The sequence below is a fragment of the Ornithodoros turicata genome, chromosome 9 (assembly GCF_037126465.1).
Source record: "Ornithodoros turicata isolate Travis chromosome 9, ASM3712646v1, whole genome shotgun sequence".
In the NCBI taxonomy this organism is placed as follows: Eukaryota; Metazoa; Arthropoda; class Arachnida; order Ixodida; family Argasidae; genus Ornithodoros; species Ornithodoros turicata.
In genome coordinates, this window is record NC_088209.1 from 39926445 (window position 1) to 39950545 (window position 24101).

The 24101-nt window shown below is 48.1% G+C and overlaps 3 protein-coding genes and 1 long non-coding RNA gene across 5 annotated transcripts; 1 reads left to right on the top strand and 3 right to left on the bottom strand.

The window, feature by feature from the left end:
* The first annotated feature begins 787 nt into the window (after positions 1-787).
* LOC135368916 (dual specificity mitogen-activated protein kinase kinase 7-like) lies at positions 788-6635 on the top strand. The gene is made up of 8 exons (XM_064602473.1): positions 788-1151; positions 1487-1574; positions 1652-1898; positions 2540-2893; positions 3612-3692; positions 4399-4541; positions 4609-4654; positions 5498-6635. Exons 1-8 carry the CDS (start codon positions 998-1000, stop codon positions 5585-5587), a joined length of 1203 nt encoding a protein of 400 aa, XP_064458543.1. The 5' UTR covers positions 788-997; the 3' UTR covers positions 5588-6635.
* A 2141-nt stretch (positions 6636-8776) lies between these two features.
* LOC135367976 (putative defense protein) lies at positions 8777-12137 on the bottom strand. Its single transcript, XM_064601064.1, has 4 exons — positions 11639-12137; positions 11390-11581; positions 10534-10631; positions 8777-8974 (listed from the first exon to the last, which is right to left on the bottom strand). The coding sequence occupies exons 1-4, from the start codon at positions 11792-11794 to the stop codon at positions 8827-8829; spliced, it is 594 nt and encodes a 197-aa protein (XP_064457134.1). The 5' UTR covers positions 11795-12137; the 3' UTR covers positions 8777-8826.
* Positions 12138-13792: 1655 nt separating this feature from the next.
* LOC135368917 (uncharacterized) lies at positions 13793-21067 on the bottom strand. Of its 2 annotated transcripts, XM_064602474.1 has the most exons (9): positions 20934-21066; positions 19774-20157; positions 19023-19133; positions 18316-18501; positions 17761-18216; positions 17369-17488; positions 16592-16903; positions 15210-15425; positions 13793-14288 (listed from the first exon to the last, which is right to left on the bottom strand). In XM_064602474.1, exons 1-9 carry the CDS (start codon positions 20995-20997, stop codon positions 14020-14022), a joined length of 2118 nt encoding a protein of 705 aa, XP_064458544.1. In that variant the 5' UTR covers positions 20998-21066; the 3' UTR covers positions 13793-14019. The 2 variants fall into 2 exon arrangements, with proteins under 2 accessions (XP_064458544.1, XP_064458545.1); XM_064602475.1 differs by lacking the exon at positions 13793-14288 and having other exon boundaries at positions 15312-15425; positions 16588-16903; positions 20934-21067.
* Positions 21068-22959: 1892 nt separating this feature from the next.
* Positions 22960-24101, bottom strand: LOC135367977 (uncharacterized). The gene is made up of 3 exons (XR_010414604.1): positions 24009-24101; positions 23191-23841; positions 22960-23131 (listed from the first exon to the last, which is right to left on the bottom strand). It is a non-coding gene; the product is annotated as an uncharacterized LOC135367977 (long non-coding RNA).

Below are 24101 nucleotides of genomic sequence, written 5' to 3' on the forward strand. Positions count from 1 at the left end.
AGCAACGCAGTGGGCTTTGTACGCACAGTGCACCCATGTATCAGATCTTTGAATTAGTGCTTTGTATGAAATAAATCTTTATTTTACCCCAAAATCGCTTTAGTTATTTTGAATACCGAGTAACGGCGGCAGGCCTGAAATCCAGTCGAAGTCGATGGTAGCCAGGACCGACCGAAAAGCCAGCCAGACATGGGGGCTCCTGATTGGCCGGCTGGTTGTGCATAATATCCACCACGTCGCAATTTCATTGGTCGTGTGCCCAGTGTTGTGTGAATTATCTCAAACTATGGGCTCTATGGGGAGCTGTTGGAGCCTGGTTATAACGTCCGAGAAATCAGTTCAGCAGCCCCTACAGGGTCGCTGAAATTACAGCTGCCCGAGGCTACGAGTTTCTAAAACGTGGTGATAGAGATAACAGCCAGCACTACTTGACATCATTTTTTTTCCGCGATGCCCCAGTCCCCCGTTACTCAACCCATCTCTATTTACGACATCATCTGACATCATGTTTACCGCATAGCACCCCACGTGCTATTTACTCCTGTTCACTCCTGTTTCTGCAACGTGATGCAATCAACCTCGACCAATCTGAAGCGCTTTTTTCTTTACGTGGCATTTTATTCCCGTACTACGTGCACCTGACATAAATATGTTTCAAAGTAAACAATTTGGTAAGGTGTCTGAATGAAATGCGACAAAACTAAAACAAAAAATATTTTTGCAGACGACAGAATTCGAAAATAAAGTGTATTTCATCAAAAAAAAGCACACGGCCCCCCAGTGTCTTCTGTTATGCGACAGTTGCGTATTCTGTTTTGATCCGTGTGCTTTTGGTTGCCTTTGGTGTGTAGTCGTTGTGAAACTCCTAAAAAAGCTTCCCATATATAGTTCAACGGGTGCGAGGAATAGTGTTTCCAGACTGTTTCTGCGGCATTTCGTCGACAAAAAAAAGTGAGCCGTGACCTCTCGGATCAATCGGTCCGGAGAGTCGGTCGGGATGGCGACGATGGCTTCGTTTCAGACGAAGCTCGCGGATCTGCAAGCACGCTTGCTCGCCGAAAATGACGCAAAAAACAAGGACAAGTTACCCAGGAATTTAAACCTCAACTTTTCGAGCCCTCAGCACACACCGCGCTCGAGGCCGAAGCCATGTAAGATATCGCACTCGAAAATATTTTTTGTTTTCCCCTTTTTCTTGCAGCTAGGCTTAAGGTAGAATAAAGGGCAACGCGTTAATTAATTTGATTTGCACTTCTTCAACGTGCATGCACCGTAATGTTACGCAAGTGCAAGCGTGTGTAAGAGAAAGTAAAGTGCTGGCAGCTCAAGTTTCGCTGCAAATGGGGACAAAAAACGTAGTTGTCCCCGCGGCGTTACCAAAAGCAGGAAGATATTTATCGGAGTAGTAGTCAGTGTCAGTTCACTCATTCAGCGTGGAGGAAAAAAAAAAAAAAAAAAAGTCCAACTCTTGTACGTTTATACACAGTCCTGCCTATGGAAATGACGGGGTCGACCAGACCTACCAGACAGTTCTCCCTGCCAACCTCCAGCCCGAGTATGATGAGGCAAGACAGGTAATTTAATTTTTTTTCCCCCCGTAACCGCGGAAGAAATGCGTCCAGCAGTAATTCCGCTTTTATTTTGTTAACAGTAACAGTGGAGCAGACGGGGAACGCAAGCTGCAGGAGATCCAGAAGGCAGGCAACTTACTTACAATCGAGGGTCACAAGTACCTGGTGCAGATGAAGGACCTGGAGCACTTGGGGGACCTGGGCTCTGGTACCTGCGGGCACGTGGTCAAGATGCGGCACAGGGCCACGGGAAAAGTGCTGGCAGTGAAGCAGATGCGCCGCTCTGGGAACCGGGAGGAGAATAAGCGCATTACGATGGACCTCGAGGCAAGGACTCGATTACGAGTTTTGTGTCCCTGCTTTTCAGTCTCTGCGCGTACTTTTTAGAGTGTGAGAAAAAAAGAAATGCCGTACAAGTTGTACTCAAAACCTACTTTAAGGATTTTATGAATGATGTTGAAGAGCTTGCGTAAATAGGCGGAGTTGAGGGATTGGGAAACGTTGATGTGCACGGCGCTGCTGAAAGCATGGTTGCGATTAGAGTTACCCGAGAAGAGGGTATGGCAGCCAAGGTGGTGTGAACTGCAACGTTGGTACATATGAGAGAACTGATGTTCTGAAAAATCGGGTAAATTAACGCACTCTCTGAATTTGTGCAAATTCGGGTGGAAAAACTTCCAGTACGCTAAATTCGAGGAGAAATCGGGCTCAGTTACTCAAACTAACCGTACTTGTTTGCTAAAAATGGTGACTTAACTGCATTTGCTGCCAAACAAGTTAGTGTGCATTCCTACAAGACCGTCTCAGTGACTGGAATTTCCCGGGTAAAAACCGCGCTTCGCCCTAAACAGGCAACTTTTTTAGTTTGGGGTGCAAATCGAGGTTAGAATCGTGTCAAACCCTAAAACTATCGCACCCTATCGCCCCGTCTGTCTATCGCACGAAGAAAAAAAACTTTGTATCCTTAGGTGGTCCTTCGGTGCCAGGACTGCCCACACATAGTCCAGTGCCTGGGCTACCTGATGACTGAAGGCGAGGTGTGGATATGCATGGAATTGATGGCCACCTGCTTGGACAAGCTCCTGAGGAGGCTGCGGCCGTGCGCCCTCCCCGAACGCATCCTGGGCAAGACCGCCGTCGGAGTACTTAAGGCCCTTCACTACCTGAAAGAGCGGCACGGCCTCATCCACCGAGACGTCAAGCCCTCCAACGTGTTGCTGGATCGTGACGGCACCGTTCGCCTCTGCGACTTCGGCATCAGCGGACGCCTCGTCGACTCCAAGGCGCGGACGAGGTCGGCCGGCTGCGCTGCTTATATGGCGGTGAGTCCGATCGGCGGTGCGTTGGCGACGCAGCCTTTTTTGCCTTCGTCGTCGTTACTAGAGATGGGACGAATCCAAAAATTTCTGAATCCGAATCCGAGGAAGGTTCCGCGAATACACGAACCTTAGGAATCTCGAATCTTTCGATTCCTTTCTTAAAAAAAAAAAAAGCCTTTAAAAAGGCACGAAAAAAAAACGCTTGTACCGAAAAGTATTTTGAAGTAGAATATGATGCGTTTGTTTCGTGAAAACAAATTAAAAATAATAGTTCACTTTCAGGAGAACACATACCCGTATATACTTCTTCTTAAATGTGATTTATTTAAGACTGCATCGACTACAGGAAATACATAAATGCTGGTATCTGAATTGTTTCCATAAAACTGAGTGACAATCAAAAGCAAAACTGTGTTACTTTTAAACTTGTAATGTAAGAGTACCTGCCTGAACTCTTTCAGTCCGTAACAATGCTGGGGGGAATGCTGCAACATTTTTTTGTTCACCTCTTGCTCATGGAATTCCAGGAAAATGTTAATATTCCGCCGCAGAAACTTTGCCGCAGTACCTGCACATTACGGCCCTTGCTGTTGTACCAAAGAACAATCAATCAATCAATCTACCGCAGAAAGCTAGAGGCTTTATCTAACTCGCAGGATTAGTTTATGACCCCGACCAGGAGCCAGTGCACTTTCCTTACTCGAATGCCTTTGTTTTGCAGCCGGAACGAATCGATCCCCCGGATCCCACAAAGCCGGACTATGACATAAGAGCGGATGTTTGGAGCTTGGGCATCTCTATGGTGAGCGTTGTGAGGCGCATTTTACTTTGGCACAGACAGGTTATGTTGCTTGCTGCCCATAATGTCTACGTAGCCGACTTTTTGAGCTTCAGACCCAGTGTTACGCGCTCGCAATGTAGTTCTGTTGCCGAAATTGACGAGCAAAGCACAGCTGGTGACGACTTCGACACAGCGTTGCTCGTAATTTTCAAATTTAATTTCCCTTAAAAAAGAAAAGAAAAAGCTAGGAGAGCAATTGTGGCACAGCAGTGCTGACGCAACACCACTCTAGATAAGAGAAAGCCCACGCACTCGTCGACGTGATGTAACAATTACGAGTCAGCCAATCAGGATCGTGTTTTCAACGGCCGTAGCCAATCGCGGACGTGCTTTCAGTGGTCGTGGCCACGGAGAAGGAACACTGCGTATTAAATGGGAAAACTGGGAAATAAAGCCTAAAAACGGTCTCAATCTTTCTCAAAACTTATTTTCTGGAAAGTGTCTCGCACTTTTTGTCTAAATATTTAGGTCTGCAGGTTCCAGGTGAGCCACAATCATTTGCGGGTTCTTAAATCCGCAGAACGGTGAATCGCAGCAGCACACGAATTCTGACTCTTAATTGAAAGGGGGAGAGGAGGCAGTGCATGGACTTTCTCTAGCTAGGTGGTCTTGGCTGAATACTGATTTACAGTGCCTTTAAGGTGTGTACGCTATTCTACCACACCAGGTGGAGTTGGCGACGGGCCAGTTTCCCTACAAGGACTGCAAGACAGACTTCGAAGTTCTGAGTCGGGTGCTCCAGGACGAACCTCCGTCCCTACCAGAGGATCGGTCCTTCTCCCCGGAGTTTTGTTCTTTCGTTAAAGAATGGTAACTGTTACCGTCACATTATCTTAATCACGGTGCACAGAATTCTGACAGAATTGTCTGCTTGCAGCCTCACAAAGGATTACAGAGAGAGGCCAAAGTACAGGAAGCTACTGGTAAGCACCCCCCCACTGTGGGAGCACACGTTTGAAAGCACTTTTCGCGCCAGAGTGTCCCACCAGGTGGCTTGCAAGAGACCAGCAGTAGAGGTCTCAAAGTCTGGGAGGCCCTGGTTAGGAGGCTTCAGTTTTCTATGGGTTTTAAAGCTCCGTGGGGCCTACCCACCTACACCAGCTGTGTAGGTCTGTCCGGAACGGTTGTGGGGAAAGAGGGAAGAAGTTACAATGGCAGAGAAATGAGAGGGCCATATAAGGCTACTGCATTTAAGCACGTTTGACGCAATGCCGAAAGGTGTAAGTCCATCTTGATTTCGCCAGCACGGCACGAGAGCATATTTCGTTTTTAGTTTTGAAGGATTTTGACTGCAGTGGGAGGCGTATGATTAAAGCCCCCGAGCATTCTGCTGCGGAAGATTTACTTTTCTGCAAAGTATATTTACGAATCTGCGGGTGAGAGAAAACGAGCGAAGAAAAAAGAAAAGGCGCAGCACTCTTCCAAGATGGTACACCGACCCATCCCGCGCTACCGCACGCCTATCATCTCTCTCCCAGCATTGCTGTCATTAAATTTTCTTTCATGTGTGTTTGGGGGGGTCACATTCAGCCGTTTAACTGCCAGCGTCATCAGTAATGTCGGGCATTGCAGTCGAGACTGACGTGTGTCGCAGACTGAAAATGTTGCGGATCGATGGAAATCCTTACATAATTCTGCAAGATATCGAATATTCGGTGGAAAAAACAACTGCCCTGAGGGAAACGGCAGGTTCCGCGGGACACGGCCAATTCCGCGGAATCGCGGAAAGCTACGGGCTCTATACATATGATGAATTGTGCACGCAGGAACATCCGTTCATCCGTCGGTACGAGGTAGAAGAAGTAGACGTCGGAGAGTGGCTTGCTGGTGTCATGGCTGCAGACGCCTGCGTGTGACCACTGACGTACAGGACAGTTTGTGGGTGCTCGGACGGCTGTGCCCCTTTGTGTGGAGAATTTCCTGCTCCGGGTGTTGCCCGGTCTGGTATTGCGTGCAACTGGTTTTTTCGTTGTGGGCCACGAGGCCTTTGAAACCTGGGATGTCTGTAACCGTGGAAACGGGCAACCAACACTCTGCCGCTGTTCCACGCCTGGATGCCAGCATGCTGCAACATTTTTAACAGTACCCTTTTTCATCTAAGAGCGCGGGTGTCATTCTCCACGTTTTAAAACAGTACAGAGTGGCACGCTGAATTTTATTGGGTTGTCGAGATCGCATCCGACGATATGTGCTGTATATGTCTATCCCATTGAAACTTTTGTGAGTGCAGTGAAGCTTACCGGACGGCAATATCAGGGTATGGGGAGAAAAAAGTCATCTCTTGTTCCAGAAATGGCATTGCTTATCAATTAGACGTAGGGAACCATGGAAAGGTGAAAATTTTCTCACGAAACCACGAATGGTGGAGTCTTGCGTTAAACATCTTAACACAGACAGTTTTTCTTGCCATGCCCTGTAGCCACACTTGCGCAGAACAAATATCGATGAATCTTCCACAGAACCCCCTTGTGTGCAAGTCACTTCGTGGGTCTGCTGCCACTATGTGGCTTTTCAATTTTCTCCCTCAACACTCCGGCTGATCCGAGAGTAGCATTTCCTTCGGTGGAAGTGGGCTCTTCCGCAACACACAAATCTTCTCAATAATCGTGGATGTTAATCGGGCATCCACAGTGAATCCTGACTTATAAAAAGTGGAGACATCGATACCAAGCCATAATGGTCCCGCTTTGATCGGAGCAATCTTGCCCTGGAAGTACGTTGTCCGTCGCATTACGCGCGTTACATATTTATTTTGGGCACACGGAATCGGGGGTGACCGCGGCGCAGACAGATTTGTGGAAGCATGTGGATAATTTTACTCGTCCTACACAAGACAATGCTGCTAGTCAAGTCGTTTGGCGAGAGAAAAAAAAAATCAAAGTATGTAATAAAGTGGGAAAAGCAGTTGTGTAGCACTGGTGTTCTTCCAGGGACATGTCATCAACCGCATTGATCGACGCAGCAATCTTGCAGATGTGTCTGTCTGTGTGTGTCTGTGGGCTCTCCCCAGCTGTTTTTTTGTTTTTTTTTCAGTTTAAGACGCCTGATGAAAGTGTATGCATCAATTTTCCGAACAGCACAAAGAATGCAAACATGCAAATGCATGATATGTAGCAAGGGGTGTAACAAGTCGAGGTCAGCGCCTGTCTTTTTCTTTTTGTGCGTGAGGGCTTTGGTGTTTTCTAGTCTGTAAACCTGCTCCCTAGGAGGAGATTAGGAATTGAAAGGATGACCATGGTCTCAGTCATGTGGTCTCTATTGCACATATCTGACTAGCAGACGACACTCTGAACCAATCTGCGAGCATGCACAGTAGAGCGTCGGCGCAGGGTCACAGGCTCGTACTTCTCACAACCACCACCGTTGCGCACGGTCGCTTTTTGCAGCGTACTTTAAATTCAGTTTCTGCGATAATTATCACTCTGTGGGGTGAATTACCTTTCATGGTGCCCTTTATAGGCCTATACTTAACAATTAACTGTTAAAAGTGACTTATGTGCTACTTTAAGTGGCAGGGGAACTCTGCCTATCATTTCCATGGAATATAACATCCTGGCACATCCTTGGGATAAATGCCTTACTGGAGATTTTACTCTGTTTCAAAGCAGTCATAAGGCAAATTTTTTTGGGACTTCTTCCATGGGTGAAATGCCCAGCACTGTAACTGAGGAGGATGTTTAGTGGTGTGGGGACTTCCACAAGATGTCCCTGGGAGATCCCCGTATCTGCCAATATTGTATTTCGTATACCCTCGGAAGGTATGCACCTCACTAAGTCCTTATTTGGTTTCCTGACTGTAGGAAATAATGATGCGTTTTGCATGAGAAGTTCAGCTTCATCGCTGTCGAGTACAAGGACACGACTTTCCAGATTCCCGTACCGGCTGTGCTGTCTGAGGTTTTCCCTGGGTTTTCCGGCAGACTTTCACATACGCACATAAAACGAGTGTAAAACATTTCACTCCTCGTTCATCACCGACAATGACGTCGAAAATCCGGAGTTAATGGAGTTATTTCTGTGCAATTTGATGTGATGCATGGCAAGAGCAGACGACGGATGTTGAGAATTCCCGATCTGGGAACGTCACGTGGGACAAGGCCAATCGGGGAGCGGCAGAGAGACCTTGGCGTTCGCGTCCGACCGCCGCGCGGGAGTGATGGCGTCTGCGTCTCGGGAAGACGTCGGAGATAGTCTCGTGGAATGCTGTTTCTGGTTAGCGTCGTAAGTGTTCCACGGGACATGGTCATGTCAGCACGCACACTGGTAAGTGAAAGACTGCCTATTTACCGAGGTATACATTCACGAGGTCTATTGCGGTGCGAACGCCAGGCAGACAACCTCGGAGACAGTCACCTGCGCGCTGCGCAGTCATTCTGGCTTCCCTGTCGTTCATGTAATAAGTACGCTGTGTTTTGAAGATAAACGTGGAAGATATACTGTGGAACCATACCGTTGGTCTCTCGTATGTTTGGTTTTAAAAGTCACATAAATGACAGTGTACCCTCAAGCACAGGAGTCCTCACACGCGCGCGATCGCGGTGCCCCCCAGCCGAAGACACCAGCACCCCGCAGCGGTGACGCTGCACAAGTGGAAGTAACACTTCATTCAAAACAACAGCGCTCTTGCTTCGCGATACTTGAAATCTGCAAAGCTGGAGATCGTATACGCCACCCACGTTACCGCAGCAATCCAGAACACGTACCAAGTCAAACGTGTTTCATCGAGACATATCCCGGGATTTCGGACGTGACAGAATCGAGAGGATATCCTCTGGACGATGTGTGTTGTCTGTGAGGCCCAGGGGATATCTTTCGAGATGTTTTCCAGGGCCCACCGCCTCCATACGCATGCCCCTCACTCAACCCGCGTTACTTTATTTCAATAACCCCCCCCCCCCCCCCATCGTTTTCCAGACCGCCCCCCCTTTCCAAACATGGAAGGATGCGTCTGGCACAACCCTTCCTACGAACCTCGAGTCCATGAGGTGGTGCCATAAGGATGGTATTTCCACGCTGGTCTCTTCGGGACTGCCCGTTGTGCGCCCAATGGGATACAATTCGTTTATTGAGTCTGGTCTTGGTATAGTTGAGAATATCAATAGAGATTTCGAAAAAGTCGTGTAGCGAACAGGAGAACTATAATGAAACTGTAGTTGGGCTCCAGGAAGGGACTGCAACCTATGAGCACAATCCTGGAATCAACATTAAGCCAATACATCGAGTAATGCTGCAGCACTGTGGCCCTGAAACGAGAGGTGCCTGTCATGTTTGTGTTTCACAGCAACGGCATTTTAAATACAATAAATCATTGGAGCCAGTCATCATCCATCATACGTCCACCGTCCGAACGTAAACTTGACGCATAAATTCCGGAATTTTGCAATGCAAATGAGCCGAAACCAGAATTGCACTTCTCTAGCGCAGAATCGACACAACCTTGGCCTTCCGTGGGCCAGAGCACGGTCCATCGCTCTAAAGCACATGGCCATGTCATATGGAATGCCTATCGCTCTTTCTGCGCTCCAGTAGAAGGCGCGTAGTTCTGGTTTCGGCTCATTTGCATAAAAAATCCAGGAATTTATATCTCAAGGTATGTTCGCTTCTCAGGGTGTTTAAAGGAGCACTGAGGTGGCCCCTAATAATATCTTGTTTTTCGCTTCGGCGTGTTCTAGAAAATAACATGAGCTCCTCCGCAGGTTGCCCCGTAGAGCGCGCGCGAGGACAAGACAACCGCGTCGTCTGCTACGAATTTCCGCCATCTTGACTCCCATGCACAGCTTGCGATGCGCTCACAAAAGTGTAGATATACGCTTAGCGACACACTACATTGTGGAGTTGAGTAAATACGTAGCAGCGGAGGTTTCAAAAAGGTGGTGAAATCGGTACACAGCATTCATGCATGGTAAGCGTGGGAGTCAATATGGCGGCAAGGCCGCATTCTCTTCTACAAAGGGTGACTCCACCCTACACAGAGGGAGGTAGTTTTTAGGCACCCCAGTGTCCCGTGGGGTGCCTGAATACTAGTGCCTGAACACTGAGCTAGTATTGAGGGACCCTAGCGTTCCCCTCGTGTAAAGAGTGCATCGCAGAACGAGAAGGCGTCCTGACGTATCGTACCAACACTACGTCTTGCACTGTTGTCTAAATATTCAGGTCTAAAAAAGGCACGGCGCCTTCTCCGCGTCAGGCGAGGATCGTGTCGTGTCGTGTCGTGTCGGCGGCTGCTTTCTCCGGCTGTTTTTATCAGTTCCATTCCGCAGCTATAACACACGGCAGAGTGAAAATATTTTGCATGGTGACTCCTGGTGGACGAGGCAGGATTTCGAGCGACGTTAATTGTCACCTCATTGCCCCTCTAATGACGATGGATTAATGACTGGCGCCAATTCCGCTGTCTCAAAAATTTCCCAGAAAATATCTAACTAGCTAATCTAATTTTAGCTAATGAATCGTACAGTAGTCGCATACGCTGTCCTGCAGGATGTCGGTTAGGCCGTATGACCCACCCGCGAAAATAAAATTGATGCAACTCTAATAGTTTTTAAGGAAAAATAAATAAATCTGTCGAAACTACCACTGTACAGAAAGGTGACTCCATTGTATACTCTTGTGGCAAGCGTGGTACCCGTTCCTTTTTTTCTTTTTTTTTGCCTTCTGACTCGAGTACCCTTGGGTCACCACCGTTATTTCCGGCCTCCGTGGGTATCCTCAATTTGGAAAGGGTTAGTCGCTATCGGCATCTCAAGCCTCTCCCTAACCTTTTTGCCTTATCAATCAATTCTGCCGAATAATCATATCTCACCTGAATAGTACAGTCGCTATTTGAGGAGGCTGTCTGTATGGCGTCCAGTGCACGGTGATAAATCCCTTGGTCCAGTTGCCGGTGTGTGTCACAGCATTCTGTAGAAGTGCACAGACATCTTGAACACACAACTTATTTCCTCCAGAACCGTGCATATTTTGCCCAGCAAAGAAGCCAAAAAAAAAAAGCAATCTCGCAAGTTTATAATTTCCTAGATAACTATATGCAGCCTTTTCCCTAACTACAGGGTGTGTGCAGAAAAACATGACCCGCATTTAGGCACATAGCTTGTTGCCTACCTAACTAACGAACTTCCGGTGGCGCACGATGGCGCATTTATGCGTGCGAAATCTGCAGAAAAATTGTGGAAGCCATACTCAGCTTAAAAAATAAACGGAACAACGAAAACGTCGGCTTCCGTGCATCAGAATAGGGCAACATGGTGGACAACAGGGTGTATGTGAAAGGGCAACACGGTGGACGTAGGGGAGTTGTGTTCAAGTACCGCTAGGGGAGCTATCGGTGCATAAATCGAAACGATGTCTCACATTCCCACATGGATGCTCACCGGCAGTACCCCTAGCGGTGCCTGCACATAACTCTCCTGAGGCCGAAATGCACTACCATGCACTGTCATGACCGCCCTATTCTAATGCATGGAAGCCCATGTTTTCGCGCTCTGTTTATTTTTTTACACTGAGTATGCCTTCCAGGATTTTTCTGTAGCTTTCGCACGCATAAATACGCCGTCGTGCGCCACCGGAAGTTCCTCGGCTAAGTAGACAACGAGTTACATGTAAAAATGCGGGTCATGTTTTTCTGCACACACCCTGTATATACTGTAAAAGTCTGGTACCCCGTCGTAGCCATCGCAGTTCAGGAACTTGACTGAGGGACTCGCAGTATCTCGAGCAAATTGACCTCTAATGTATGTCTCACTGGAGCCTTTCTTCTGAATGGCCCGGATGAGGAATCCTTTGAACGGGAACTTTTGCTTAATTGTAACCAATGTTACGTTGAAGCTCGTACCCGTACGCTCTGTCATCAACTGCGAGAGAGACCACACTTACAACCTGCGCATATCAATCAAGCACTGATTACCAACCATGTAAGGGTGATGTGTGAGCATGGGATCTTGGTTGTGCTTAGGTTCCATGACCTTGCAAGCTTCTAGAGGTGCTCCCGTGGGGTTACAGTGCACCCATGGTCCGGTGTTCAGGATCAGGACGAGCAGTAGCGCTGGCACCGCGGCTTTACTCATGGAACGCTAGGGGCACCAGAACGTCGTTGGTTAGACAAAAACAAAACGTCTGTTGAACCTATACAAAGAAGACGAAGACCGGGAACTGCGGGAACTTTCGACGAATATGGCGGACCGGAACACTTGCAGTCATACGAAGTGTCTCTTCTGCTTCGGCTTCTTCCTTACGCAAAAATGGCCGCGATTCACGGAGGGAGGTTCTTCTTCTTCTTCTTCTTCTTCTTAATGGGTGGTGCATAGCCCATTGGGGAGCCCATAGCAGAGCCCGTAGCATAGTCTATAGGGGAGGGAGATTCTTCGTCCTCTTAAATGCGTAGTGCATAGCCCATAGGTCATGGTGGCCCACTCTTCGTCCTCGTCATGAATCTGCACGCGCTCTTTCCACTTTCATGCTGTATAGTGTGACAACGTTGTTGTATACGCGCGGCAGTCTATACAGGGTGTTTTTATTTTATTAGCGCCTTCTACTATTTTCTTTTATTAGCGTCTTCTATTAGATTAGCGCCTACTCCGGTCAGCTCCATCGCTCCAAAGCACGTGGCCTTCTCACGTGGATTTGCCTGTCGCTCCATTCTGCGCTCGAGAAGTGCGTACTTGTGGTTTCGGCTCATTTGCATAGCGAAATTTGGTAGTTTATATCTCAAAGTACGTTCGCTTCTTATAGGGTGTTTAATAAGGACGATGGATTCGAATAATGTACTGGCTGCGTTTCTGCTATCCCGCCTTTCCCAGAAAACATCTAATTAATTAAACTTAAATCTTAAGTTAACAAGTTCAACAAAATTATAAAAAAAAACTTTACGTCTGTCGTTATTTGTATCTTCAGTGCAGAAGTGAATTAAATGCTGGGCTACTTTTCTTTTGATAGTTTCCTTCCTGCCATAGGAATGTTCTATCGGAAGCTCCTCGGATCCGCAAGGCATATCTTTACGTATGGACGGCGCTTTATATCGTTCCCGACGCTATGTTTGATCTTGGTAATATCAAACTAATCAGAAATAATGGGACATTGTCTAGACCAATGTAAAGGCACACAGTAGAAGGCGACAAATTGCTACCTCCCAAATGTTTTGTGAAGAAAGCATAAAACATTGACTGGCTTGCCTCTGGCTTTGGCTACAACTTGCTCCGAGGTAAATTTACTTTCCTCTAAATCTACACCGGGGCACGACCTACTAGATTATAACGACCATGTCATAATCAGCAACCCCTATGAGAAGCCCCTCCGCACGATCCGCTAGGGGCGCTACTCATCGGCACGCGAGGTCTGCAGCACGATTGGAGGATGGAGGTTTGAATTCTGAACGCGCAGAAGCGTACGTACGACTACCGTAGCAGACGACAGCAATGGCTCCTATGAAAACGCGTAGAACGATGATGATAATCAACCTAAGAATGAGACATCTGTGGAATATCCACCTCTTGTACAGAAATACTAAGGTAAGCTGAAGTACAAAGTATTGTAGAAGTTGAGGAAGCAATAACTGGGACGATGAGCAGCGCCACCGCTACCTTCCAAAAATGTGGCGCTGGGAAGGGGTGACTATATGGCATGGTCGTTATAATCTGATGGGTCGTGCACCGGGGCAGGAACAGCAGGAATGATTGCAGCTAACGTCGAAATTTTGAACCTGTAGACTAAAAGTGCAACAATCTTTCCCGAAAATCAGTTTCGAGAAAATTATGGGACAGTTTTTTTCGCTTTATTTTAAAAAGTTCCCATTAAGTACGCGGGGACGTTCATTACTCGCAGACGACAGTGGCTGCCCATGCGGCTGACGGTGGCTCGTCTCCACGGCTACGGCCGCTGAAAGCACATTCGTGATTGGCTACGGCCCTTGAAAAGACGATCCTGATTGGCTGACCCTTCAGTTGTTACGTCACGACGACGAGTAAGCAGGCTTTCTCTCTCTCTATAGGTGGTGTTGAGCTGGGGGAGTGGCATTCGACAGCGGCTCATTTCTTGAAGAAAAAAATAATCGCAGTTCTACTATGACACTGGGGTTCGCAAAACAAGCTTTATTGTGGTGAGGATGGGTGGTGATGGGGAGCTGGTTGCTGTGGTAGCTCAGTGCGGGCTCAACGCCACGACTATCTCAGGGGAGATTGTGCGTCCTGGGCCGGCTTCGATGAGGATGGGATCCGTCTCACGTGGGGCAGGTCCGTTCCGTACAGCCCTTTCTGACGTCACGCGAAGGAACCCTGTGGCGTCGGATTGCATTCCATCATCCCCATCTGTGTACCCTCTGTCTCCTGCTGAAGACACCCTTCTCCGACTTGCGTTTATCGTCCTCTCTTTCTTCGGGAACACATTTTGGCAGCGCATTCGGTGCCCACGATATTTCTTGGCATATTATTCGTTCGACTCGTGGTTCGAGTCTCTTTCCCTTCGGACAGTCGAGGGTGATAGAGTCTCCGAGCTCGTAACTCTCTTTCAGTCCCTCGATGATGAGTGATGAGTCGCCGACGGCGAAGTTGGGGCAGCCTCTGGCACCTGAAGAAACGCGAAGGAAATGAATAACGAGAAGAAAGAAGGTGCGAACCGTTACATCGGTAGTGAGGTATAATTGATACCCATGATAGAGTAACGTCAACCCAACATCAACATCAACATCAACATCAACCTCTACATCTTTCTCACGATGTACCAGCTCGCATGTATGCGCGCTTGCCCAACTTTTGCCAGCGAAGCGTTGAGTGGAAATTCGAATAACGCGTGACATCAGGGGGAAGTTTAAGTATTTGTTGGGGCTGTGCGAAATATTCGGATTTTTCAGTTTTTTTTTTTTTCGCGTACTGACATTCGAAAAAAAAAATTAAGATATTCGCACATATTTCGGATTATCCGCTTGCCACGGAAACCAGATAATTGTGTAAGTTATTATTATTATTATTATTATTATTATTATTCCGTGCTATGAAGTGGCTATGAGCGACGTGGAGACGTGGACAGATGGAGAGAGGACAGCAAAAAGGAATGGGGACAGGGGGATAGTATGCGTCCGGGGCCGACTTCGGGGGAAACTGTGCCGATATTCGTGTGGAAAGTCTTCGGAAAACCCAGGGAAAACCTCAGACAGTGCAGCCGGTGACAGGATTGGAACCCGTGTCATCTCCCAGTCTCCATTGTGTAAATAGTTCACGAAGATTGCTCTGCAGGTATATAGTACCGGTGTATAGTACCACTACCATTATAGTACCATTGTTATTTGTGTACTGTACACGCATTCTGTTTTCCTCCTCGTATTTGCTTCAGGTGTGGCTATGAAACTTGTTCGCACAGCCCTATAGGCGATTTACCGGTAGTGCTATATGCTCGCATTATTCTGTATCTACATCACAATTTTTCGATGTTGCGACAATATGCCGCCAGGAGTATCACGTGCTCTTGCACCTTCGAATAATTCGTACTCACATCTCAAATTAGCGGCAAAGCTCCACGTTCCATCTTGCTGGCAGCGGACGACACTGGAGTCTCCTACGGCAATCGACTCGGGACAGCCACAGGTGACGTCCAGCGCGCTCCCCGCTGGAATATGCTCCACGAAGGAGACGTTACGCTGTCCGTTGTGAAGAATAACTAGAGGTCCGACGCTCTTATAGAAATTAGCAGCCGGACAGGTCACCGTTCCTGCAGTAACGAACGCAGCTTATTGGACCAATTGGTTTTGTAGTGTACTGGACTATATGGCACCACTATATAAGGCCACGCCACCTAGATCGCAGAAGGCCTTCCTATTGCCTCTCTCCCTTCTTCGCTACGTGGACATATAAGTAGGGCCTGACTTTTTCGGGTTTTATTTTTGTCCAAATTCGGGGGGTAAATATCGGGTGATATTTTTCATTCGAAAATTCGGGTGTATTCGGGTTAAATCCCGTTACGGCATATTCTGTCGTCAGGAATTCGGGTGTATTCGGTGTATTTTTTTTTGTTTAATAAAAATTCGTCTTAACATGGAACTAATGTTTAGCAATGTTATCAAACTTTATCTTAATGCACGCTTATGAGTGTGCCACGCGACCCGGATGTTTTCGGGTAGATTCGGGTTAAACCCAAATTTTACAGATTTCGTTCGGGGGGTAAATATCGGGCGGATACGGGTTTAACCCTAAAAAGTCAGGCCCTACATATAAGGTCAGAGTTCGTCAGCTACTCGCTAATGACTGCAGCTACCCGTTGGAACCTGTAGACCTGAATCTGTAGACAGAAAGTGCAAAACGCTTTCCAGAAAATCAGTCTTGGGAAAGATATGGGACCGTTTTTTATGGGATATGAGACCAGATTTCCCATTTAGTATGCGGATACGTTCAATCACTACTCGCAGACGACGGTGACGCGTCTCCGTGGCTACGACCGCTAAAAGAACGTATTGCCTTTATATAGCCTTTAATGCCAGTGTTGCCTTTATATATATATATATATATATATATATATAGCCAATATTGGGCTAATATAGTTTGCTGCTTGGGCATGCTATGCGGCGATCGAAGTTCTACTTTTAGAGTGCAGGAAAACGCGTGCCCCCTCCCCCGTCAAGATCGTCGTAGGCTGGAAAGGATTGTCAAGTAACCCCCCCGCAGCCTCATAATGCCCCCAAAATGTTGCAACACCCCCCCCGCCCCCCCAAGGGGAAAAAAAGATACCGGCCAGAAACGTCAAAAATGCCACAAAAGCAACAGATATATGAGCGTCCCACCCCACTTACGGGTCACCCCCCCCCCTCCCCCGAATTAACAAATCGTGGGAATGTCCTTGGTCGTTGATACATGAAGACATGCACGAACGTGCTCACTTGCCCTTCGTGTGATCCGTTCCCGAAGTGCTCCCTCCCGCTGGTGGCGCAGGTATTGTAGAGCGTTTCGTTCCTGTAGTTTCTGGTTCAACCGTGGTGCGCTTGTACGGCTGGGGTGGGATATGTTGTGTGACGGATGTCGCTGGTTCAGTGCAGTATGGTGGTGGAAAGTTCCACTGGCCAGCTTCCGTGCATTCGATCTCTGTCTGTCCGTTAAGTGTCATGTTTCCTTCGCACGCAAAGCCCACTTTGCTGCCGTTCCTGTACAGGACGTGAAGACCGTGAGGCCTACGAGGCTCCTTGCAGAAATCGTAACCTGGAAAAATTAAGCCCGTTTCACCGGATAAGCATGCAGTTGTGCAAAAATCTATCCTCACGGAGTAAAAGGTTCAAAAGGAGCGGATTCTTTCGTCGCGTCTTTCGTTCCTTTCTCTCCTTCGCAAGACGCACGACGATAGGGGTCGGCCCCCCCATTGGTCTTCATAAACGGTTATCCGCGATGATTGGACGCTCTACCCTCGTCACCGTGTCACGTGTTTTGAGAAAGAGAGGAGGAAACGAGAAATTGCAGTAGCTTCCGCGTAGCTTCCCGTAATTCACGAACGGTGCTCAGACGATATCTCATTCCTTTTGTATTACTGGCATCTCACCTTTCACTCCGCGAGAAAAATAAAATAAAAACATTTTAGAGTCCCTTTAAGTTTAGAGGTTCCCTGTAATGTCTACCTGGTCCAGCTGGCCTATATGCAAGAAGAAGAAGAAGAAATATTGTAGAAGATACCTTCTCCCCGAATCTTGATCTTTCGACGTCTGCTCAGCACTCTGCATTCACATTCTACTTCTTCCGAAGTCTCCATGGAGATGGATAGTCTGTGGCCTCGAACATGTCTAACCCTCGTGCCTGCAGCAAAGTTTATGACACTTTACGCGATGTCATATAGCGGTCATTCTTGCTTTTACCAATGCTGACATAGATACTATTGTATGGCGACCCTTAGCAACACAACATATACTGAAAGTGAACAGGCTAACTGAAAAGTATTGCGAGTATACCTCCCCACTTTGCGACTTATCTCCAACGGACAGATGGTGTCCATCAGTGTTTAGCATCCACGAAACGTGTGTTTGACGGAGAAATGTCTGATAAATAACGAAGTGGTGCTCAACACGTACCTCCTCCGTTCCCAGACATGCTTTGCCGTAGCACCCACGTCGTCTGATTCTTTGAAGTCTCCATTCCGAACGCACACGTCAAGTGTAGCCGCCGTCCTGGCTTGACGAATACCACTCCTCTAGGTCCTACTGTGTAATCTCCAACGACCTTTATCGCGATATCCCCCTCACCCAAAGGACGGCATAGCGGCGTCGACACCGGTGTGTCCGAGTCAGCCCATGTCCAGTTTCCGTTTTTGCAAGTAACGCTGACTGGACGACCCGTAGTCAAGCCCACAGGCTCGCAGTGGAACACCGCTGCGGCCCCGTCGGAAATATGACGGATGTCCTCGACCTTTTGAAGGCCCACGAATGCGTGTGCAAACTGGAAGATGGTGTCCTCAACAGTGCACGAGTTCATTAATGCTTGTTTTCCGCCTTCGGACGTGTCGCTGACTCGCACCAGCGCACCAGGTGCTAGAACGCAAAAAGAAAATCCAGACATGCCATCTCCAACTCACGGCGGACTTGTATATAGTGTTACCAACAATGAACGTGTCTAACGTTTTGCTATACCTAGAGGGACGCCGTCCAGAGGTAGACACAATGGCTTGCTGTCCCATTCCCCAAGGGGCAAGCACTGGACGAAGCGGGGACCGCGAAGTACGTAGTTGGGGGAACACGAAATTTCAGCTGCCTTGGTGCCTGAGTACCTTATTGTCATCCCCCTCGATTCTTCCAACAGCAAGCACCTATGGAGGCCTATACGGAGATAACAACAACAGTAACTATTACGAGGTAACTTACGAAGATAACGTAAGGACTAGTTGCACAGTGCGATGATCTGGAAGACGGAGAGCACATGTTCTTCTCCATTGCCCGCACCACTAACTTTTCGGGACCACACTTTCAGCGGCTTTAAATCAGCCTCAGTACCAGACTCTTGCCCTCTCGTGTCAAAATTGCCTGAGGCCAAATTCAGCCCACCCGACGCTCTGCCCTATGAGCACCGAAGAGACCGGACACCGTAAGACTTCATTATTTCATTTTACCGCATTACCGCGAGCAATGGGGTACAGTGTCGCCCCTGGCGATTAAAACCCCCCCAGTCATCGTCACTTAAACGTAGTTGTTACTGTACGTTGTCGTATGCCTGGTAAGGTTCAGATATTGATGTCCCTTAACTGAACAGTGGACACGACAGCGTGGCAGTGAGACGACTGACCGAGAATTATTATTAATATTATATATCGTGGAATTAAATATTGATGCTATATACTTACGCCTTCCCACTAACTGCACACTGTTCTCAGCGTTGTCTGTAGTGATGCACTTGACTGTTTCTCGTTCGCCATCCTGGAGGGCAAAGGCCAGAGACATCCTTGTAAGCCGACCTGCGAGAAATTGCAACACATACTGAACACTAAAAAATATGTGATTTCATACTGCGTGCCACCACAGGGGGGGTCCTTCCGCTCCAAACACATGCCGACCATGATGTACAAAACACGACCTACTAGACTATAACGACCATGTCATAGGCACCCCTTCCCAGCGCCGCATTTGGAGACAAGCGGTGGCGCTACTTATCGGCACGGTTAATGCTTCCTGAACTTCTAGAATACTTTGTACTTCAGCTTACCTTAGTACTTTTGTACAAGCGGTGGACATCCCACGGAAGACGTTTCATTCTAAAGTTGAATATCATCATCATTCTACGCGTTTTCACAGGAGCTGATGCTGTCGTCTGCTTCGGTAGTCGTACGTCCGCTTCTGCGCGTTCAAGATTCAAATTTCCGTCGTCCAATCATGATGTAGATCTCGCGGGCCGATGTGTAGCGCCCCTAGCGGATCGTGCGGTGTGATAAGGTTTGCCGATGATGACATGGTCGTTATAATCTAGTAGGTCGTGGTACAAAGCTGTAAAAATCCCCTCACCCCAACCCGTGTTTGCGGTTCTGGATAAACCACTGCCGTGTACGGTTATGACATCCGCAGAGACGCTTACGTTCACAGAATAGAGACGAAACGTACCTCCGGTACCAGGCCATGTCTTCCTGATTCTTTTGAGCAACGCTTGAACCTCATAACGCGCCTTGTGGCTGCAACCGACGCTGATCCTCGTGTGCGGTTCCACGTACACGACCCCACGAGGCCCGACGACAAGGCCAGGCGCCTTCACGTCCATCCTGGGGATCTCCTTGGGAAGAGAAACGCAGAGCGGGAACTTCCTGTTCCACCGGCCGTCGTTGCACGTCGTGTTCTCTGCGCCCCAGAGTGACCTCGATCCCAGGGGCTCGCAGTGATACGTCAGTGTGGTACCGTGAGGCACCACTGTGCCAGCTGGTACATTCCTGTTGCCGTCGTAGGCTGTAAGGCCGTCAGAGTGTTCGAAGGTGCAGCCGTCCAGCGTCGTGACTAGGGGTATAGGACATATAACGCAGGAAGGACAGAGGAGACAAAAGTGAGGATAACAACAGGACCTTAAAGAGCGTCCAGATAAAGACTAGGGCACCCAAAGTGGTGCACATATACACCAACTGCGGCAGCAAACTGTATCTTGTACTACATTTTCTCGTCACGACAAGTAGTGTCAGCTATGAATTGTAAGACGCAGGTTTTTTTGTGCATCGGGAAGTGTTCGCGAAAACGTTTCCCTTTGATACTACTGACATCACGTTGCTGAGACGTTCAAAAACCCAAACCGGCACGATCTAACGTATGCTGGCGTCGCCTACACGGTATACACAGGGTGCTTCACGAAAAATTAGTCAAAGTAAAAAAAAAAAAAAAAAAAAAAGAAAGAAAGCTTCATCGCACACCAAAAAGACGGACTGCAGAGTGTTACCAGTGGTGTGGGGATATACTAACGTCGCTTCATTTTGTGTTGTTGCGGCATGTCCGCCCTGCTAAGCCTAACCGTCGCTAAAGTGTCCATTTCATTCCCTATAAAACGACTTCGTTGGACGTGACGCTTCGTGGACACGAAGGTTGGCACGTTGCTCAACGATATCCTAAACACGGTCGTTCTCGCGGATACGAGCTTTGATTTTTCTAGTTTGCGATTCTGGTATCGCGGATTACGAACGCTGGAATATCATGGCATATATATGCCCGTCTTTGCTAGACTCCGGTTTTCGACGGTGCTACGGACATCGCTATTTCTGTCGACACTTCTAGGGAATTCGGCTTACCTTCCCCCGTACATGTCGCAGCAAGAAATCCGACCAGAACTGACGTGACGCTCCTGAGTGTCATGTTGGGCGACGCTGTTGGCTGTGTGTGCTTGTTGGATGCGGCAGAGAAAGAGGCGATAATGCCCGTGTATGACGCATTATAGCGAAGAGCGACCGGACACGGCCACTCAACAGTCGCTCAGATATGGCGATGTTTCATAGCCACGATGAATGTGTTCCGTTTCGAGAAGGGAAGCGCCGAGTCACGAGGAGTCATTCAAATTTTCCATTATTCTGCCTTAGCGCCGCGAAGCAACTGTAACCATGAGCGTGAACAGTTGGAGAGAGGACTCGGCAGAAAGGAGTATAGGGGGACAGAGGGGTTAGCATGCGTCCTGGGCCGACTTCAGGGGGAAACTGTGGCGACATTCGTCTTGCAGGGCTGCCGGAAAACGCAGGGAAAACTTCAGAGAGCACAGCCGGTGCGAGGACTCGAACCCGCATCACGTCCCAGTATATGCCGCGGGAGCTGGTCATATTCAATTAAATAAAAAAAAAGAAAGAAAGAAGAAGGTGTTGTGTTGATGGGCGTTTGATTCTGCTTGCACACTTTTCGCTTTGTGAGAGGACATTAACAAACGAACGGTGGCAGTTGAAGAAAAGGCAGTATGATTCGAACCCGCGCCCTCTGATTCCCGGTGAGAGATGTTACCAATGAACAACCAATAAACACCATGTTAGCTACCCTGTCTTTTACGTACAGCTTGGGATAAACGTTTACGAATCACTGCACCGGCGTAGTTCTTCATCGGAGCGGCCCGCTGCTAGCTGTCAGGAAGAGATCGATTAAGAAACGGGTGACCGGCGCTATTATGTTTGTCCGCTCCTGTTTGGTGCTCGGGTGTCTCTCCAGTGGGAGAAATCGACACCCCTGTGTTTCATAAAAGTCTACAAACACTCATTTGATTCTACCAGCCAGTAGAGTTTATTGTCACTCCTCCAGAGGGCGTCAGCATCGCAAAGGCGAAATCGGCGCCATGATGTATAGGTTCATCGCTGTTTAGTTCCGGTTTCCGTTCGCTGCAGCATGTTATTTAGATTGCTGTTAACGTTGAAAACACGGAAATGATTAAAGTCGCAACTGCTTTGCAAATGACCGTGATAGCAAAAATAGAATGTGCATGTGTCTCCCTGACACGCTTCTAGATCCATGCCTGACAGGTCAGGCGAAACGGTATAATCAATGCTTCCACGCCTGACACATTTTTTAGACGCAGAGAGATAAGACGTGAGCACGGAGTACACAAATAACACGTTTATTTCGTTATACTGCTAGCATTCGGACTGATCATTTATACCACTCGTAATTTTGCCCTTCGGTGAGGCTAAACTTTTTCCGAGACTAGAAACGACAACAGGAGAGAGCTTTTTAGCAAATGAAAGTCGTGAATTAAGCAGGTACTGCGCGTTAATTTCTAGGGTGAAAAAAAAAATACGTTGAAGATTTTATTCAATTCCGGATTTTAGAAAATTCCGAGACTGAGGTTTCTAGTGAAGAAACGGCACTAAAACCAAACTCTTGCTGAAACTCCCGTACGCAGGACTGTACTACTTTTGTCTCCCACTCTGCGATCGACGTGAAGTCACCAGGACGTTAGTCTTGTCACTTTCGGAAAATAAATAAAAGTGATTAGATTGCTCACAGTAAACATACACGGACTCAGAATATACTTTATTTCCCAGGTAGAATTGAAGAAGGCCCCAGAGAAAACAATGCAGGTCAGTCGTACCCCTTTCATGATAAAAAGGCTTAGGCTGAGCCCAGCTTCCTCCTGTAGACTGCGGTAGAAGTTACTTCTATTTTTGCGTCTGGACTTGAAATTTACCCCAGAAAACATTAAGAGGTTAACAGATGAGATGTCCTAGATTAACAACACAGAGCATGAATGCGTGTGTTCCGTAAGGTGGGACCTGCAGCTCCAGAGAGCACAAGCAACGCAAGGTTAAGCAAGAACAACAAGCAAGAACTTTATTCAAGATGATGAATGGGGAGCTTCATTGCAACAGCATGTTTATTTGGATACATCACTGTTCCCTGCAGAAGACTCATTGCGTCGTAATGTATCCACTGCCAGGAACAGTCGCCCAGATGCATTTCTTTCCCACGCTATACGGCCGAACAAGCTTCAGGTTCCCTCGTAGTAGAAAATGGGAGACTGCACGCAACAGCAATTTATCAGCGATAAAACCCTGCTATCGCCACGTTGCCTCTCACCTTTTCAAAGGTCTGGCAATGGCAGAAACGTGCAGGACAGCTGGTACATGGCGAAAAAAAAAAAAAAAAAAATTGAACCCGACAAAGGGACAGGAAGGACGACACGTTCTTCGAAAACGTGTCGTCCCTCCTCTGTCCCTTTCTCGGGTTCCATTTTCACGCCAAGGTCTGGCAAATGCAGGATATCACCAGAAGGAGTCAGCCAGGGGCAGCGGACGATAGTTCGGTGAGCGTCCAAGCCGATGGGAAGTCGGACTTTGGGTCCCTGCGGTTGGAAATCTTCGGTACCGTCAAGGTTAGGCGCCAAATTAGGCGTAGCTGCCTGTCCGAGAACAGCGGAGGTGATGCCGAGCAGTTCCGGCAGTAGCATACGGGGATGACGTCATCTGCAGTAGCAGGTCCTGTGCCGCTGGTTCGCCGAAGACCGTGTCGAGGGAGCTGGAATTCCTCTTGGGTGGCATTATTGGTGACCGGCTTCAGGTTAAATGTAGCGGTGGTGTTCCACTACATGAACCCCGACCGGCGATGATGGTATGCCACGGAGAGGCGATGACTGGGGGTCCATCTCCATGGCCGCGCCGCAGGAACTGAGGCCGGTGTTCCAGACGCGTGGTTATCTTCGTCGTTCTCCACGGCCCGCTACACCCAATGCTACACCAGCAAAAGAAAAAGGCGTGAATCAGCAAATGTAAACATAATGATGAAACACTAGCGAAAACCGCCAACTACTATCTGCTCATATCCCCTGGATAAGGCAGACAGAGAACACAAGTAACAATCGGTTTAACCAGCAATAAACAGCATAATGCATCGCTTACATCGCCGAGCCCTGCATTAGACCGCGCTGTCGGAATCTGCCGAAGGAACCCGTCCGCTGCTCGCCGCTGGGATTGAGATGTTGCTCACGCCGT

Excerpts from the sequence above, each read along its gene's own strand:
- LOC135368916 (XM_064602473.1), top strand. The coding sequence starts at position 998 with ATGGCGACGATGGCTTCGTTTCAGACGAAGCTCGCGGATCTGCAAGCA. Across the intron at positions 1,575-1,651 it reads AGTATGATGAGGCAAGACAG|TAACAGTGGAGCAGACGGGG; the intron begins GTAATTTAATTT and ends TTTTGTTAACAG. Across the intron at positions 4,542-4,608 it reads TGTTCTTTCGTTAAAGAATG|CCTCACAAAGGATTACAGAG; the intron begins GTAACTGTTACC and ends GTCTGCTTGCAG.
- LOC135368917 (XM_064602474.1), bottom strand. The coding sequence starts at position 20,997 with ATGACACTCAGGAGCGTCACGTCAGTTCTGGTCGGATTTCTTGCTGCG. Across the intron at positions 17,489-17,760 it reads CATGTCTGGGAACGGAGGAG|GCACGAGGGTTAGACATGTT; the intron begins GTACGTGTTGAG and ends ACTTTGCTGCAG. Across the intron at positions 15,426-16,591 it reads GGGAACGGATCACACGAAGG|GAACGGTGACCTGTCCGGCT; the intron begins GCAAGTGAGCAC and ends TCGTTACTGCAG.
- LOC135367976 (XM_064601064.1), bottom strand. The coding sequence starts at position 11,794 with ATGAGTAAAGCCGCGGTGCCAGCGCTACTGCTCGTCCTGATCCTGAAC. Across the intron at positions 11,582-11,638 it reads TCACACATCACCCTTACATG|TTGATGACAGAGCGTACGGG; the intron begins GTTGGTAATCAG and ends TCTCTCTCGCAG. Across the intron at positions 10,632-11,389 it reads ACTGCGATGGCTACGACGGG|AATGCTGTGACACACACCGG; the intron begins GTACCAGACTTT and ends GCACTTCTACAG.